Consider the following 19,809-nt stretch of genomic DNA (forward strand, 5'->3'; position numbering starts at 1 on the left):
AACTATCCAGATAGGCCTCATCAAATGCAAGCTACTCCCTAAGATCTTTGATCCTTATATGGGGTACTCATCCATTAAATCTCCCTCATTCATATGCTTGGACACTCACTGCTTACGCAAGTAGGCTCGTGCCTCACTACACACCTAGTAAAACGCAACAAGCACATCCCAAGCATGCTTGGCAGTTTTACATCAGCGAATATGTTTGGACACTAACGGCTTACGCAAGTAAAGTGCAACAACCACATCCCAAGCATGCTTGGGAGTTTTACTACATGAGTGAACAAGAGTAGCTCGAGGAGAAGATGACAACACACACATAGATGTAGCAAGCAAGGAGAGATAGAGAGAAGCATAACACTCACAATAGATTGATAAGAATGAGTGAAGTGACATGATAAGGTCACTTACACACACTCGTAAGAGTGTGTACAAGCGAAATGACTTGACAAGGTCACTTACACACGCATAAGAGTGTCTACACACGCTCGGAGGAAAAAACCTCCAGAGGAGGGAACAAGTGTCCCGGCCCATTATTAGCCTACGTCTGCACATCACTATCGTATAAATGGCTACATGCCTTTAGACTAAACTTTGAGGTGTTAAAGTTAGAAAAAAAGGCTGATTATCATGGCTAAAAAATAGCCTTTAATATTAACTAGCGGTGCTAAGTCGACATCACCATATAGGTGTACACAACATTAAGGAGAATACAAATGAGTCGTTCTTGAGGTACCTGGTTTTGAATCTACCCTTGTGGCATCAAAGGGTGCTTACACATTTTCTCCGCCTGTTGGAAATACAGCTTGTTCCAATTGAAAACCCAAAAATGGGGGAAAGTCTTTCCTGCTCATCTCTGTCTCCCATTGTCTGTCCACCCCTAGCCACAATGGAACACTTGAGAACTTCGCCTCTCCAAAAATGGGGGAGAATCTCTCCCCTCCATCTCTCATGGACGGATCGATTAACTGCAATTGTGTAAAGCCCCTAAATACAATACCCACACACATTAAAACAGAAAAAGAAGTCATCCTAAGTGGGAAGTGTCATTTCCCAAAAAAGAATGAAAGAAAGAAAGTGTCATTTACATTAGAGGGGAAAAATGAGGGCTCATTCATGCAAAGATGAGCCTTGGTAGGGTTTATTTCTGGTTCCCTAAGGTTTTAGGGTCTCATCAAGCTCAGAGTTTCAGAGCTTACTTCCATATCTCTGAGCTATGGATCCTTTGTAGGTGTGTCTAATTGCAGGAACATGTTAGTTTCGCGCCGATGTCTGCGCTGTCTGAGCAAGAAACGATCTCAGCAACTGTTTGCAAGATCAATCTCTCGTCCTGCACATGAAGAGAGCTGTGAACTGCTAAAGTCAAGAACACTGCGCAGGGAGGGTTTTGCTGCAACGAAAAAAATAGGGCTTGATCGTGGCAAGCCGCGAGACGCAGAGTTTTCGTCAGCAGCAGCCGCTCGATGGTTCTGCAGTTCTAGAGCGTGGCTGAGTCATGGCGATGCTGCCATGGCGAGCTTGGAGAGCCACAGTGCAGGAGATACCCTAGCTCTGCAGCGAAACGGCGGCATGGCAAGCAGGGAAGGCAGCAGCATTTCTCAGAATAATGATGCCATTGCAAGCATGGAAAGAAATACCATGACCGAGACCTTCATTTTGGAGCCGATTGCTGCCATAGCAGATGGCATTGGGGAAACCCGCATTCCACAAAAGAATATTAGTGAAATCCCAATCCTGCAACAGAATTCTGCTGTGGCAAGCATGGAAAACAAAAATATTGGGGAAACCCTAGTGAAAGATGTCTATGAAACCCTACATCCACGGCAGAATGCTACCATGGCAAGCGGAGGTAACGATCTTATGGAAGAACCCTCCTTTTTTGAGCAGGAAGCCGAGTCGAGGATGGGGAGCAGTGAAGGTGAAGATTACACAGAGCCAGGGCTCAACATGGAGGGTGTTGACAATGCTTCTATGCGTGTTCTTGCCCCTCAAGATACAAAGATCGTACAGGACATTTGCAATCTTCTGGACAGTGGAGGTTGGGAGGCCTGCACAGAAGCCTTTCTAGAGGAGCGTTACACCATGCACCTCTCTCACTTCATCGTTTCCAGAGTCATTCTTAAACAGAGAAGGGTGGCCTTGGTTACGCCATTCTTTCAATGGACATGCAAACAGATAGGGCATAATGTTTACTCTTACCATGCTTACCTTTTGAAACTAGGCGAGATCAAACATTTCGATGAAATGTGGGAGCTTTTGAATGAGATGAGAGCCAATGGTTGCCAGGTTACCATAACAACCTTTTGCATCATGATCAAAGCGTATGGGATGGCGCGTATGCCAGGCATGGCAGTAGATGTCTTCAGAAGAATACGTGAGTACAATGTTGCGGTTGATATCCATCTCTACACGACACTCCTCAGTGTGTTTTTTCTGTCAGATCTAGTAGGAGAAGCCAGGTTATGCTACAGCAGAATGCTAGAGGATGGTATGAACCTCGATACTGGTGCATTTTCTACTCTTATCCGTGGATTTGGGGTGTCTTGGCACATCAGAGATGCGCAAAGTTGCTTTGACATAATGCTTAAGGAAGGCTGTGAACCTGACGTTTCCACTTACAATGGCCTTATTGAAGGATTTTGCTGTGTCAATGCGATGAAGAACGCCATGTCAACCTTTTCTGCCCTTCAGAAGAGGGGTTTGAAACCGACTGTGTCTACTTTCAACATCATTGTCAGAGCATTTTGCAGGGCGGGCAAGGTTGAGGATGCCATTAACATGTTTGCCAGCATGAGAACAGTTTGTCGTCCTAACCAGTCCACATTCAACATTCTTCTCCAAGGGCTTCTCTTAAGTGAAGATATTTCAAAGGCTATTGATTTCTTCAAATTGATGAAAAAGGAAGGCTGGGTAGATGCCAGGAGCTACATCTATCTATCAAATGGGCTAAGGCAAGCAAAACAGACGCAAGAAATGCTTGATCTATTGAAAAGTTTGTTTGCCAATCATGGCTTTACTAACACAGAGGTGTGTAATGCCCTTATTCACAACCTTGCCCACTCGGGGAAACTGGATGAAGCAGAGAAAGTTTTCAGGGGGATGGTAACTGCATTGACAGGCCCTAGTATACCCTCTTATGCAATAATGATCAGTTGGTATTGCAGACTGGAGAAGCTCAATGAAGCAATAGAGCTTCTTACTGAACTGAAAGGCCGGGGCTGCAAGCCTAGTGTTTTCTGTTACACCCCAATTGTAGGGATGTTGCTGAAATTAAATAGAGTAGCTGATGCGATGAAGTGCTTGGAGGAAATGTTGGAACATGGCCTTGAGGTCAATGCTATCACCTATGATTTTCTTCTAAGGGCATTGTGTAAGCAGGGTATGGTAGAGGATGCCTTGAAGGTTTGTAACATTGTTGTGGACAATAGGTTCGCCATTGGTATTTTTACCTTGTTCGAACTTATGAAGTGCTTGTGCAAGCTCAGCAAAGTAGAAGAGGCCAATACACTCTTCAGGTCCATGTATAAGCAGCACTGCCTGCCAAAGTGCAGGGCAGTTTCACAGGCTTTGGGAGTCATGGATAAAATGAGCCCATCTTATAATGAGAAAGGTTGATTTAGAATTTGTTGGTAAGCATAAATTCTTATAGTATATAAAGTGTTTTTTTTTCAACATGTTCCACTTTTTTTTTAAAAGCAGGAATGGGTCATAGCTATGCAGTTTTGAGCTTGATTGTCTTCAAAGTGCCATGATGCTAATTCAATCTGGTCTTGTGTACTGCTTGAAAATTGAGTTGGGTGAAACCCTTCAACATGCTTATTGTTGTGAGGTTTAATGTGTAATGAACTATGTGTCTTTTTGGAATACATTTGGACCTATATTTACCTACTAGTTATGCGTATGGGATATTATGCAGGGACTCCTCAAAAAGGAATTGCAAAAACCTTCTGACAGGTTGTTTAGTGTAAGTTGCATGAGCCATTGAGAACGATTTGAACAATGCAAGCATGTCCTTATGAAAGTCTGGCCAGTGTAAGGACCATCAGATATTGAGATGATTTGAACAATACACGCACGTCCTCCTCAAGTCATGGCTGTCTTTGTATAGTTGAACCTAGAAAGGTTTCACAGTGTGGGTGTTTGCCACGAAAAAGAAGGGAGCTGATAATGCATCTCGAGCATCATTTGTATGCAGCGTGCATTTGTTTGCAAGAGCTGCGTCTGTGTTGTTTGAATGTTGGAATGAAGAGCAGATTGACGATTGCAAAAACTAATGTATATTTTTCTTACCACTTTGGGGTGATGATCTTTAACTTTTGTCCAACCAAACTAGACCGAAGATGTGTTGGTTGTGTGGAGATCCTTATGGCATGTAAGGTACCTAACCGCCTCAACTTCTTTTTGAGAGCAGGGGAGCAGATCCTATTATACTTGTCTGTAGGGGCATATCTTAGAACCCGAGCTACAATACACCACCCCCATAGAGTATTGGCATCACTTGGGAGATTATTGCTAGTATCTAGGCATGGTATATTTGGAAGACCAGATGCTCAGAGGCCTTCGAGGGTATTCATGTTTAGGACACCCAGTGTATGAGGGTATTCATGTTTATGACACCCAGTGTATGGAGTGACGTCGTTCATACTCTTTGGCTTGTATACAGGGATCTTCTAGAGGTGCACAAACAAAACGCAACAAATTTATGAGAGTGGGACCATAGTATTTTCTTCTCGTCCACTCCTACTATGGGGCTTTTATGGTAGCATAGTGCCCTTGATTGGTTGAGATCTTCCTTTATGAATTTATATTACTTAATAGAAGTCTATGTTTTGGAAAAAAAAAATCCTTGGGCAGTGGAGATTGACAAACCACCATATAGACAAATTACTATGAACGAAGCTTCAAATCAAAATAAACATTACAATATACATGAGAGCAAAATGCAAGACACACAATGGGTGCTCCCCCCTAGTTGGTGGTTTCATACTTCAAACCTTAGTACTAGGCTAGCATGATTGTAAAAAATGTTCCTTTTCACACACGATGTCTAACCAATAACCAATAAGCCAAAATGGATAGATGGCAAAAATTAATATAAAAATTTGACTCACGGAGAAATATAAGCTCTACAATACCTCAATCGGAGTCCTTGCATCGTCTCCATTCTTCATCCATGTGACAACTCAATAATAATACCCTAAATTACTCCATCACCTAAACTCAAAACACTAATCACATTATTATTAACAGTCAATTGACAATTAACACATCAATCAATCCCAACTTAATCCCACTTGATGCAAAGTGATCAAACACATGATCAATCCGAACATGATTACACTTGTTGCAAAGTGATCAAACACAAACTACCGACATGTATATTTACATGAAAAACACTCACAATTAATCCTTTATGCATAGAAAAGAGAATAACACTTTTGAAATAAAAATAAATCCTTTATGCATCTTTCTATGCATAAAATCAATTTTCATGAGAATAACACTTTTGAAATAAAAATAAATTCTTTATGCATCTTTCCATGCATAGAAATTAAATTCAATGAAAAGAACCCTTTTATAATAAAAATTTCTATTATGCACCTTTCTATGCATAGAAATTAAATTCTATGAAAACAACACTTTTATAATAAAAAATTGCATTATGTACCTTTCTATGCATAGAAATTAAATTCAATGAAAATAACACTTTTATAATAAAAATTTCCATTATGCACCTTTCTATGCATAGAAATTAAATTCAATAATTAATATCCGTGATATCCATGCATATTCATAGGTGAATATATACATGGAGTAAATTAGAATATTTCTTTTAGAATGTACAAACGGTGGGAATTAATCTTTTGGAATAACATAAAAATAAACTTTCTTTTCTACAAAATTCTAAAAAATTTTACCATAACCTCCTTATGGCTGACCATTTCTCATTTTTAACATTCTATTTTCAATTTAAATCAACCCCAATTAGTCGTAAAGGACTCTAATCTACACAATTTTTAATTTCCAAGAGAGTAAACAATAAGCAAAGTTTAATTAATCTTTTTGTTAAACATTCTAGGATAAAGAAAGGCAGAATTATAAAGAAGAGAAGGGGATGGCCTTTTCATCAGGTATAGCATTAGAACTTGCTTTAATCAACTAAATAAACAAGAAAATTAAGAAAATCATACATTTAAAATTAAAAAGTAAGAAAAATTTAGCTTACATGGGGTTGTAAGCTTTCCTTTGGCTTGAGGGATTGAGGGTTCTACTCTTGTTTGAAGCAAGAGTGGCCACCAATTGCTTTGGAGAGGATTAAGCCAAAAAAAACAATTGAATTATTAAGAAAATTCAATGTAAATGGCTCTGGGTAGGAGTAGAGTAATAGTACATAAAACACCATTAAGCTTTTACAAAGGGGGAGGCTTTTATTTATAGGAAAAAGTGAGCCTCTAACCAAGCAAACTGATTCTAGAATTTTTCAGATCAATTTGGTCAATTTTTGACCATTTTTGGGTCAGTTTAGCTTACTTTTTGGATCTAGTTGAAACAGGAGAGACGAGAGATGAAAATATCTCATTATTTTTTAGTTTAAAACTCCTCCACACATGTGAAATAGGTGCCTCATTCATGAGGGGAGATCCCCACACTGAGGTGTCAAAAATGCATCATTGCCTCTAAATATCTCTAAATTTTTAACTAATAAACCTTGTACTCAGTCAACTCTTCATCTTATGTGAGCATTTACTCATTTTTAGGGGTTTTTCTTTTATTCTTTAATTTATCTCATCCCTACATTTGGATTAATCTTCTTGGTCCATAGGAACCTTAATTGGAGCATAATTCAGAAATTTCTGAAAATCTGGACCCTTAGGCTAAGGTCCTTTATACCTATTTTTAATTTATTCCAATTGCACATTGGAAAGTTCTTTTTGAATTTCTATTTTAGGGGAAATCATTTTAGACACTAGGAGGATTTTTATATCAAAAAATATCTCAATTTTGAATTACCTCCCTCTAGACATTTTCTCTCTCCAGGCCAAAATAGATAGAAACAAGATCTATTATTACTCTGAAAAGGGGATTGATTACAGGGGGAGAAACTGGACATCTTGAGGGGCTGGGGAGGAATCTTACATCCTACCCCACTTAAAAAACACGAGATGTCCTCATCTCGCAGGTGGAATATGATCTCTTTCATCTTCTTCTTCTTCTTCAATCACTTCCAGCGTTATTGCCTTGGAAGTGGACGGCCGATTTAGGAATATCTCTCTTTGACTTCCCCTATTCTGAGGCGGAGGTCTTACATTACTTTGGATTGAAACTGCAGGTTGGTTAGAGGGTTTACCTCTGGGATTTCCTTGATTTTGGCAGAAAGAACTCTGGAAGGAAGGAGCTGGAGTCTGGAATCTTGATCCCTGATTTCCTTGCCCCGAAAACCTTGATCCAAAAGGAGTTGGGCAATCCATACCGTGATGTCCAAATCCTTGACAGTTATAGCATTTCACTCCCTTGTTCAAGGGTGGAACTTCTGAAGTTGAATTCCAGGGGTTTGAGTTTCGGGAAAAGGACATTTCTTCCATTCTGGAACTTCCCATATCTTGGGCTTGACCTTGATATCTTTTAGGCGGTGGAAGGTTGGAATCACCTTCTGGAATTAAAAACCTTTTGAAAGGTGATGGTTGTTGAAATCATGGTGGATCATAAGAACTTAGAGCCATGATTAAAGCATAATAAAGAGATTAATAAAAATAGATTAACACTAATCACTTGGGCATAATGTGGAGAGCAAAATGATGATAATCACACACGCATCTTCATTGATATGATGCCTCTTAAATAGGCTAAAGGTACAATGGATTAGCTCAAGGTTAAACATTATTAGGGATAGGATTAGGCACTAACAAGAGGTGCCCTATATTCTCTCCCCTTGATTTGTGGATCTAGGTACCTTTTCCATGATTCTCTCCATTAGACTTGGCTCCATGTGCCCCACTTGCATTTGGTGGAGATTCCCAGTAACTTGCCATTCTACCATGCTTGTTTTACATGTCCACATAACCTTAGAAACATATTTCATGCTAATGTGTGAACATGTCATGGAGCATTTCCAACACCCTCCTTGATCCATGGCATGGAGCATATTCCAACACCCTCCTTCATCTATACATGGTATCAACATAAAAATGAAAATGAAAATAGCATAGCTCCTAGATGAGCATGGCTCTACATGAAGCCTACATACTAGACTTTTCTAAGCACATCATTCCCTCCAAAGCCCTATCATAACTCCATGCATGAAACATAGTGCCTCATGTGCACCATCATGAGTTGGGCATGGAGACCCAACACTCCCATCAAATCTCCCCCTTGAGGGCTACATGGCCTACTGAGAGATATTGTGAGCATCATAAAAACACATAACCTACATCATCGGTGGTTAGAGGTGTCCATACATAAACATTTGGGTAAGAGAGGGCATAAACATTGTTGGCTTTAGAAAGCCCATTCTGCATCTACCTCTGCATCAAAGGAGGTAGTAACATTGTTGCATGCTTGGATTGCTTCTGCGGAATCATTCGAAGTGCTTACCATATTTGCCTGGATGACACATACATAATCATAGCTCTAGATGACCCATTCATCATCATAACATAAGAGTCATGAACCATGGCATAAGAATCATCATAGACATCATCTTTTTCATCTTCATTGGCATCTTCATCTTTCTTTCCATCCATTTTTGCATCTCCATCTGCATTTTCATCTTGCATAGCATCTTTTTGTTCATCCTAACATTGCACATAAGCTTGACATACATGCATTTCCATCATTCTGGCATCTTGACAAAGCATGTGGGCATTCCATTTTAGCATCCTCATAGTGCATGAGCCTACATGACCATGGCATGTACCATAGGCATCCATAGCATAACATCCATCACCATAGCATTGTATCACATGAATATAGGCACAAGCTAGGCCTGAAAGCCATGAGTGGGTGGTCTTACTCATTATTTGAGCAGTGTCTAAACCCTTTTGCAAGAGATATTTGAGATTAATGCTTAATGATGTGGCTTAATCAAGTACAAAACCCTAAACTCCCATGAAAAATAATGTACCTTTGAATAGCAATAACTCAATGATTTCGAGGAGATCTATCAATGTGGTGAAAGGGCAATAGCAGTGGATAGACTTCACTTTGATCACCATAAACCTTCATTAGCACACATTAATCACTACTTAATCACATATTTACCAAAACTGCTCTCTGGAGTGCCCAGGGCTGGAATCAGTAGAGCTAGCGTCGTTTTCTACTGATTCTGAGACCATAGCCGTGTTTGTGGGGCTGGAAAATCCCCGAGGATAGCTTCTCAAGGTTTGATTTGGTCGAAATGGAGCGATTGAGTCGATTGGAGCATGAGATGCTTGATTTGGGGTCAAAGATGATGACGATGCGCTGTGCGCGTTTCGCCTGCTATAGAGGGTCGCCTTGAGCTGGAGGAGGTGTCCTTCAAAGGGTTTTGGCAATGATTAAGAGAATGAGGAGAAATCAATGCATCTTTGCCTGGGGGTGCAAAGGAAGCAAGATGAAGAGAGGTGATTGTATAGCTTGAAAATGGGGATTATGGCTTAATCAGAGAGATTAACCACTTGATGATGGGCTAAAGAAAGGCTGGGCATGGATCTCGAGCTCTGATACCATGTTGAAATCATGGTGGATCATAAGAACTTAGAGCCATGATTAAAGCATAATAAAGAGATTAATAAAAATAGATTAACACTAATCACTTGGGCATAATGTGGAGAGCAAAATGATGATAATCACACACGCATCTTCATTGATATGATGCCTCTTAAATAGGCTAAAGGTACAATGGATTAGCTCAAGGTTAAACATTATTAGGGATAGGATTAGGCACTAACAAGAGGTGCCCTATATTCTCTCCCCTTGATTTGTGGATCTAGGTACCTTTTCCATGATTCTCTCCATTAGACTTGGCTCCATGTGCCCCACTTGCATTTGGTGGAGATTCCCAGTAACTTGCCATTCTACCATGCTTGTTTTACATGTCCACATAACCTTAGAAACATATTTCATGCTAATGTGTGAACATGTCATGGAGCATTTCCAACAATGGTGCTGGCTTCGGCGGGACTTTGACATAAAGGCCTTGGCGAAATCCTTCGCCATCCGCAGCACTACTTCAGCCATGGAAACTGGCTTGGCATCCTTCACCAGGATATTCAAAGGTTCGTTCAGTCCCCGAATGAACCTGGCCACAGCTGTTCTTCATCCAGCGGTGGCAAGTATTTGAGGAGGAGAGCGAACGCTTGGTGATATATTTCAATAGTTCTGCTCCCCTGGGTTAACTCTAAGAATTCGTTCATCTTTGTTTCCAAAAAGATGGGAGGATAGAACCTCATCCTTAGGTAAATTTTGAGATCATTCCATGTCTGGGTATTCCGATCCTCCAGACGGTTTGTCTCGTAGTGGTTTCTCCATGCCACTCTGGCTGTTTCTACTATCTTCAGCCTTGCAAGAGCCATTTTGATCTTCTCATTGTACCTAGTGACATCAAAGTACTCTTCCATTGCTTCGATCCACTTCTCCACAGCCTCGCCCAAGTTTTCCCCTTCACCCTTGAAAGGTCTAGGCTGCGATCTATGAAGAGTTTTATGAACATTCAAGTCGAGCTCTTCCTCATCGAGTTGGGGGTTATCATTTCTACCACGACGACCTCGATCCATGTTCCTATCCAGTAAAGAGCTGCAGTTATACCCTCGGTATATACAGGTAGTCACGGTCCTTGGAACTATAAGTACCATCATGTCTAGGCCTTAAGCAAGTTAGGGATTCCATATAATTGCGGTACTTCCATTTGAAGACCCAATTACCAATTTATGAATTTCAGTATGAATAACAATTTGTATGAATTCTATCACACAATTACAACCTTTTACTGCTACTTCATAAAATTTTGACATTTTTGGCTTCTCGGTTGATCCACATTAGCCAATTTTCTCTGATACCAGCAGAAAGATCCGTGTCCCCTCCGCGCAACGAATTCAGGGAGGTACTAACAGCGGAAGTAGCACTCCCTCACTCGGGGCCTCACCCATGGATATCCGGACGAGAGACTAATCCATCGGTTCTTCCAAAACCGATCCCAGAAAAACTTCCCTTGCTTGGAAAGCATGGGCGATTCCTCCAAGATAATTTTTCTCTAACGTAGTCAAAAGCCTTAACTAACTGAACTGATCTGACCGAACCCGTAAGTCCCATAGTCAGATGAGGGAAAAGATTGCACTTGGATCATAGAGACCAATGCTTTTTTCCTCATTGAGAGGCACAGCCGTTGATTCTTTTCCATAGAACAATTTTTGCTCGGAATTTACTTCATCTATTGTACCATAATAGAATTGAGTCTCAATTTAGGGATCCATCAGTCCAGCCTAACCCCATCCAATCCCGTGGGTTAGTCAACCGCGCAACCACTGTAGTGATGGGATCCAATTAGGAATTTGGTTAGGTTTTATCCCGGGTACCAGGGAGGAAAAGAGTTCCCAGGCCCCCTAGCCGGATATTCATGCAAACTTAAAACTAGTCACACCACTTACACACCCACCAATATGAAATTGCCTTTTCACAGTTTCAGTTGTCTTTAAAACAATCATTTAATGAAATCGTAGTGTCACTGATCATAATCCTCAAAATCTTCGGTTGAATCCTTATTTCCAATCATTCCTTCATTGGTGTACCTATGGCATCATTGGCCCAACCAGAACCCTCACCACCTGTCCACTTAGGGGCCTTTTCGATGGTTCCTAGCTCATATTACTCGGCAATATATTCACATATCAAAATGGAATCTCCGTTGAAGATCAGCAAGATCAACCAACGGATCCCAGGCCCCCTACCCAGATATTCATGCAAACTTAAAACTAGTCACACCACTTACACACCCAATATGAAATTGCCTTTTCACAGTTTCAGCTATCTTTAAAACAATCATTTAATGAAATCATAGTGTCATTGATCATAATCCTCAAAATCTCCGGTTGAATCCTTATTTCCAATCATTCCTTCATCGGTGTACCTATGGCATCATTGGCAACCAGAACCCTCACCACCTGTCCACTTAGGGGCCTTTTCGATGGTTCTTAGCTCATAGTACTCGACAATATATTCACATATCAAAATGGAATCTCCGTTGAAGATCAGCAAGATCAACCAACGGATCCATATAAAAGAGCCATGGACTCATCCGTTGAGGACCAGCAAGGTCAATTAACCAGATCCATGCCCGAATTCAGAAAACAACTCTTACTCCTTGTTCCAATATCTTCCACGATGCACGTGTGGGTATCTTCGGCGACCCAGAGCCCGAGCACCGTATAGTCAGCACCCTCTAGGATCCTTCGCAGAGCAGCAGGTGACCTAGCACTTCACTCATAGGCCGCTTCTTTGGTCCCTCATCCACCGTACCAGAAGCTCACCATTTTAATCGAACCGAGGCTGGTCAAGACCTCGACCGACCTTGCTATGCGAGACGTCCTCCATTGACTCTTCGTCAGCTGTTGCAACTTTATCAGATTAGGTCTCCATGACCTCATTCACAAGATGGTCAAAATGCTTCCCCAACATTCTTGACATAAAACAGTCATTTAAAAACAGGTCATAAATATAGTTTCTATAATAAACTCTCATCTTTCCACATTGTTACACATCAATCCACATTATTTAAATCACATCCATTTCATATGTATTCCCATTCTCATCCAATCACATCATTTTCATCTCATCACATCTTTCCTCATTTATCCTCATCAGATCTCATCCACTCGCATCTACCTATCTCCACATCTCATCACATCACATTCATTCACATCTCAATTCACATGACATCACATCTCATTTATTCACATCCCGATTCACATCACATTCATTCATATCTATCACATTTATTCTCATCATCACCATCCCATCACATACATTCTATCCACATAACATCTAATCACATCTATCCATATCATATCTCATTTCATACACATCTCATCTCATTCATCCACATCCATCCAATCGTTCACCTGTGTACAACTACCCACATCTATTCATACATTCATATCTATCACTTCACATCCACATATATTTATGTCACATCACATCTCTTTCCATCACATCACATTCTTGCACATACACATCTACATCCATTCTTTCACATACATCCACATCTATTCTTTCACATACATATCCACATCCATTTTCATCACACATACATTCACATCCATTCTTTCACATATTCACATACACATTCACATCCATATCGTTCATTTACATCCTAACTCGCATGACATCACATCTCATTTATTCACATCTCGATTCACATCACATCTCATCACATCTATTCACCTCACATCTCATCACCTCTATTCACATCCATCCATTCACATCCATCTGATTCACATCACATCCATCACCTCTATTCACATCCATCCATCCATCCATAGATTTGATGAGATGTGATTCACATCACATCTCATCACCTCTATTCACATCACATCCATCCATCCATTCATTCACATCTATCTAATTCACATCACATCTCATCAAATCTATTCACCTCACATCAGAAATCACATCTATTTCATAGAATTTAAACATAGAATTTAAGAGGATTCTAATTTTGATATAAATTTTCTTTACGCATCTATTTATGCATAAAAATCAACTTCAGTGGGAATAACACTTTTATATAAATCCTTTTATGCATCTATTTATGCACAAAAATCAACTTTAATGAGAATAACACTTTTGAAATAAAAATAAATCCTTTACGCATCTTTTTATGCATAAAATCAATTTTAATAAGAATAATACTTTTGAAATAAAAATAAATCCATTATGCATCTTTCTATGCATAAAATCAATTTTAATGAGAATAACACTTTTGAAATAAAAATAAATCCTTGATGCATCTTTCTATGCATAAAATCAATTTTAATGAGAATAACACTTTTGAAACAAAAATACATTCTTTATGCATCTTTCTATGAATAAAATCAATTTTAATGAAAGTAACACTTTTGAAATAAAAATAAATCCTTTATGCATCTTTCTATGCATAGAAATTAAATTCAATGAAAATAACACTTTTATAATAAAAATTCCCATTATGCACCTTTCTATGCATAGAAATTAAATTCAATGAAAGAAACACTTTTATAATAAAAATTTCCATTATGCACCTTTCTATGCATAGAAATTAAATTCAATTAAAACAACACTTTTATAATAAAAAATTCCATTATGCACCTTTCTATGCATAGAAATTAAATTCAATAATTAATATCCATGATATCCATGCATATTCATAGGTGAATATGTATATGGAGTAAATTAGAATATTTCTTTTAGAATGTACAAACGGTGGGGATTACTCTTTTGGAATAACATAAAAATAAACTTTCTTTTCCACAAAATTCTAGAAAATTTTGCCATAACCTCCTTTGTATGGCTGACCATTTCTTATTTTTAACATTCTATTTTTAATTTAAATTAACCCCAATTAGATGTAAAGGACTCTAATCTACACAATTTTCAATTTCCAAGAGAGTAAACAATAAGAAAAGTTTAATTAATCTTTTTGTTAAACATTCTAGGATAAAGAAAGGCTGAAGTGTACAAAAGAGAAGGGGATGGTCTTTTCATCAAGGCATAGCATTAGAATTTACTTTAATCAACTAAATAAACAAGAAAATCAAGAAAACCATAAATTTAAAATTAAAACGTAAGAAAAATTTAGCTTACATGGGGTTGTAAGCTTTCCTTTGGCTTGAGGGATTGAGGGCTCTACTCTTGTTTGAAGCAAGAGTGGCCACCAATTGCTTTGGAGAGGATTAAGCCAAAAACAATTGAATTATCAAGAAAATTCAATGTAAATGGCTCTGGGTAGGAGTAGAGTAACAATGCATAAAACACCATTAAGCTTTTACAAAGGGGGAGGCTTCTATTTATAGGAAAAAGTGAGCCTCTAACCAAGCAAACTGATTCTAGAATTTTCCAGATCAGTTTGTTATTTTTTTTACCATTTTTGGTTCAGTTTAGCTTACTTTTTGGATCTAGTTGAAATAGGAGAGAGGAGAGATGAAAATATCTCATTATTTTTTAGTTTAAAACTCCTTCACACATGTGAAATAGGCGCCTCCTTCATGAGGGGAGATCCCCACACTAAGGTGTCAAGAGTGCATCATTTCCTCTAAATATCTCTTAATTTTTAACTAATAAAACTTGTACTCAGTCAACTCTTCATCTTATGTGAGTATTTACTCATTTTTAGGGATTTTTCTTTTATTCTTCAATTTATCTCCTCCCTACATTTGGATTAATCTTATTGGTCCATAGGAACCATAATTGGAGCATAATCTAGAAATTTTTAAAAATCTGGACCCTTAGGCTAAGGTCCTTTATACCTATTTTTAATTAATTCCAATTGCACATTGGAAAGTTCTGTTTGAATTTTTGTTTTAAGGGAAATCATTTTAGACACTAGGAGGATTTTTATATCCAAAAATATCTCAATTTTAAATTACCTCCCTCTAGACATCTTCTCTCTCCAAGGCCAAAATAGATGGAAATAGATGGAAACAAGATCTGTTATTATTCTGAAAAGGGGATGGATTACAGGGGGAGAAACTGGACATCTTGAGGGGCTGGAGAGGAATCTTACATGCTTGATTGTTGGTGTGTGCATGTAGGGATGGTGATGCTCTAGCTTCTCTTCTCTCCCCTATCTTGGCTCTCTACCAAGTCCCTCTTACATGCATGTGGCATGGAGTGAAGGTTGAGCTTTCCATATCTCCCTCCTTCTTGCTCTTTACCTAGCCATTTAATCTCTACTTAGGTGACACAAGTAGAGGTGGAGTGAGCCCCTAGTGGCCTCACATCGAGGAGTTAACCCTCATTAAGGTTGGCTAAGTGCACCTCTCCGAACTCGATCCTTGCATGTTGTTTCTCTTCTTGTCTCTCTTTCTCTCTTGTGTGCAAGGTAGTATGTTAGGATTAATATTTTTGGTGCTGTTGTTGCAGGGGATTGCATTAAGCATAGGGTCCTCCACTTAGTTCCTTCGCTAGAGTCCTTATTTGGCTCGGTTGGAGTGCAAATCCACCGGTTGTTTGCTTGTGTTTGAGCTTGTTTGATGGTGATTCCATGGAGCTATGGAGGTCAACCAGAGCATTGGAGCATTAAGGTCTTCATTGAGAGTGGGAGAAACAAGTTAAGTGTTCAAACTTTGCCCTTGACATTCATGCAAATCTTTGATTTTTTGTTCTTTTTTCACCAAGTTTTCACCGCAACTTAATTAGAAAATTAATCTTAATGAGTTAGGTTTCTTTAAGCATTGTAGGCATCAATAGATAGCTTGAGGCTCGCTCTAGCTCTCTATTAAATAAAAAACCTGAAAAATTAGTGGGAAGATACATTAAATTGCAAGAATCTAAGGGGAAAACAAGGCATAAATCACATTTTGCAGGCTTTCTGAGAAGCGAACGGAAGTTCCTTTCACAGGCCACAACCGTTGGCAAATGTGCCACGCTCGTACCATTTTCTCTGGCCAAATTTGGGAAAATATCAAGCCCTTGAATGTGGCAGTTATAGCATTAAAAATAGAATAATTACATTAAGTGGGCATAAAGAGCATTCAATTAGGTACAGCTGCATTGTCAGTGAATATAGTGGGTGGCAGTCAGACCTACACCCTTAAATTCTTTGAAATTTGCTAAAAAATGTCTAAAATATGATAGTTCCACGACCGTTGCATCTGTGCCATGGCCATTCCTTCCTAAAGGGCACGTTCGTTCCAAAGCATTCATCTCATTTGCCATGTCCCATGTCATCCTCCAGAAAGCATCTGGCCATTCCACTTGTGCCACGCCCGTACACCAGTTATCGTGTCTAAAGTGTACGCTTGTGGCAAACTTGTCACACCCATACCATTCACCTTCCATGCTCGTACCTTCTCCATCCAGAAGGGCATGCTTGTTCCTTCTTGAAGCGTATGCCTATTCCCTTTAGGAGCGTATGCCCATATCATCCCAAAGCGTATGACCATACCATTCCCAACAAAAAAGAGGGTTATTCATCATGGGGGGGTTTGCATATAGTAGTTCCACACTTCCATGCACCTACGTTCGGGTAAATTGGTGCAAAACAAACTTCTTTTTGACAATGTAAACTCTCTCAAAGCTCCCTCACTCATAAGATCAGACCCATCGGTGAATACCATGTGGAGCCAAACGGTGCTCATCTTTTATAGCACAAGTGAGAGTGAAGACCATCCCAACATGGGGGACGAGAGACTCCTAACCCCGAGATAGGAGAACCCAAACCTCAATGTATGGACATACCACCTATCCAAGAGCAAGATCCTACCTCTCCCACACATTCACAGCAGAGAAGCCTTACTTTGAGGCTTTGCAACTTTATCTTGGGAAACACATAGTTGGAAGAGCCACAACCCAGGGCGAGAGATATGGAACATTAACAACAAAGTGAGCCCACGCTGTCTCTAGATCCTAAAGCAGAAATAGGGTAGAGTGAAAGCCATCAACCCAACCTCTAGTCTGGAGAGCCATGCGTGTCTCAGGAATGGATGATTCCTATACACGGCCCAAAGACCCATACAAAACCTAGGGCCAAGGCCATCCTCTCAAGGACAAGAAACATCATACCAGAGAGAGAGGGTCTACCCAGGCCCATCACATAAACCCAATTCACCTGTATATCAACAATACCCACCACAGGGAGCATACCCCCAGGGTACCACATGGGACCACAAGGGGCACAACCTAACCCACCCAACCATGAGACAAGGGCATCCAATGGTCTATTATCTACCTAGCCTTGCTCCTCCTCCAATCATTCCTCCACCAACACCCACTCTAGCCATGGCAAGGCTAACCCCGAAAATGTTAAGATTAGCCATGGAAATAGGGAGGGGGGTGGCTGCGGGCATCACACCCCCAGCACTGGTGCAACTTGCATGAGGACCTAGATTAGAGTGGAATAAACCTGCAAACATCTCAAAGTTGATCACTAAATTGATGGGACTTGAGACCCCATCCCACATTAATCAAATTTGTGTGAAGAATTTGGCCACGTAGAAGACCAAGTTAAGGTGAGTGCCTTGGGCCTCACCCTAGAAGACGGTAAAGCAGGCCAAAGGTTTAGGTCCTTGAAAGCTAAGGACAAGGCCACCTTTGAAGCCTTGAAAGAGGCCTTCAAAGGTAGAATATTCTCGCCAAGGTACTAGATGGAGTCCGGTGGAACAGCTGTACTATATCAGACAAACGGATGGTAAAACCATCTGAGACTATATCTACAGAGTCAGATATCTCCACTCCCGTTGTAGTGCTAGAGACAAGCTCTTTGATGAAATATTAATAGGGAGATTTTTGGAAGGTCTGGATGACGTACCCTTACAAAATTCATTGTATGCCTTGGCCCATACCTCCTTCAGCAATGTTGTAGGAGTGCTATGGACTTTGAGGACAACTTCAAGGGAACACATTCCCGAGAACTTCATGAGGGTACATCAGAAGTCTCATTCAAGGCCACCAGCACAAAATCTAATGGAAAGAGAAAAGAGTCAACATCTGGATAGCAAGTTGAGCAGTAGGCCAGCGCATTAATGCAGTAGATGACCCAACATTAGAGAACCGGATCGGGTTGGCCTACCCCATCTCTATCTGAAAGAGGGAGCTTGTCTGTCGAGCTAACCATACTAGCACGGAGTGTCCACATTTGTGACCCCGTTCCACTCTCTATTGCACATATTTCCAAAGATGGGGCAATCACAAAGTTTCAAACTGTTATCAACAAAGGGCTGCTCAAGCCTGTGCTCTACCTTAGGCCTTGCCTGTAAACCCCAGGCAACCGATGTATTTGCCAGCACCTTCTCTCCACAATGCACCTCAACCAAGCCAAGAAGTGGCCCAAAGAGGAATTCTTAGGGCACCTAAAATGCCCTTACCACCCCCGATTCTCTTACCTCAACCCCGATTGCCGCGAATCACACCAGTTTGTCAGCTAACCCTGATGGAAATCTTTGAAGAAGGGGACGAGGGAGAAATTCTCGAAGGTCCTATTTATGAAACCCTTGAGCCAACTAGTCCACCCTCCACCCTCCCACTATGTGATGGAGGGTGACCAAATGTACCCAATTTACTTAGCTACCCCAATGCCATAGGGCCAAGACATGAATACAATGGCAAAACGACCACCTATGCAATGCTACCATTACACAAGACCTCACCGAGTGGCTGAGTTTCCTATCAAGAAACGATTGGCAAGTATCTCTTTAGGTGCTCCTGCCTTAACCCCTTTATGAATTGGGTGTGGAATTGACCATATGTATAAAGATTGTCCGCTGCTGCTGAGAGACCTAGAACAATAGGGAAGGCTTATGAAGCTAATCCTAGCACCAGCATTAACCTACTGAGTGTGTAAGAGATAGCTTCATCCACACGGTCCCTCTCAACACTGTAACCCGATTTACAAAATAGACAAAGAGCCGCAGTAGCCCATGCTACAACAGAGGCATCAAACCCACAAGACTAGGGACAAGAAAAGGTCCTATCCTCAAGGAATGTCATGAGAAACTAGAATCTAAAGAAAGAAAACCACGAAGATCGGCAAGGGAGACAGCCGAGTAGTTATCAAAAGTGGTTTGGAATATGGCACGATAACACATGTATCAACATCATTATCAGAAGAGGAAGATCTGATGCGCTCAGCTACCTGAGACTGCC

At 40.2% G+C, this 19,809-nt stretch overlaps 1 protein-coding gene across 1 annotated transcript; it reads left to right on the forward strand.

The window, feature by feature from the left end:
• Positions 1-1,133: 1,133 nt before the first annotated feature.
• LOC147619880 (uncharacterized) lies at positions 1,134-3,669 on the forward strand. The gene has a single exon (XM_086825729.1). It carries the CDS (start codon positions 1,252-1,254, stop codon positions 3,613-3,615), a length of 2,364 nt encoding a protein of 787 aa, XP_086681855.1. The 5' UTR covers positions 1,134-1,251; the 3' UTR covers positions 3,616-3,669.
• The last annotated feature ends 16,140 nt before the right edge of the window (positions 3,670-19,809 follow it).

This window comes from Cibotium barometz, chromosome 32 (genome assembly GCF_041138505.1).
Source record: "Cibotium barometz isolate CiBa-2024 chromosome 32, ASM4113850v1, whole genome shotgun sequence".
NCBI classification, from domain to species: domain Eukaryota; kingdom Viridiplantae; phylum Streptophyta; class Polypodiopsida; order Cyatheales; family Cibotiaceae; genus Cibotium; species Cibotium barometz.

Excerpts from the sequence above, each read along its gene's own strand:
- LOC147619880 (XM_086825729.1), top strand. The coding sequence starts at position 1,252 with ATGTTAGTTTCGCGCCGATGTCTGCGCTGTCTGAGCAAGAAACGATCT.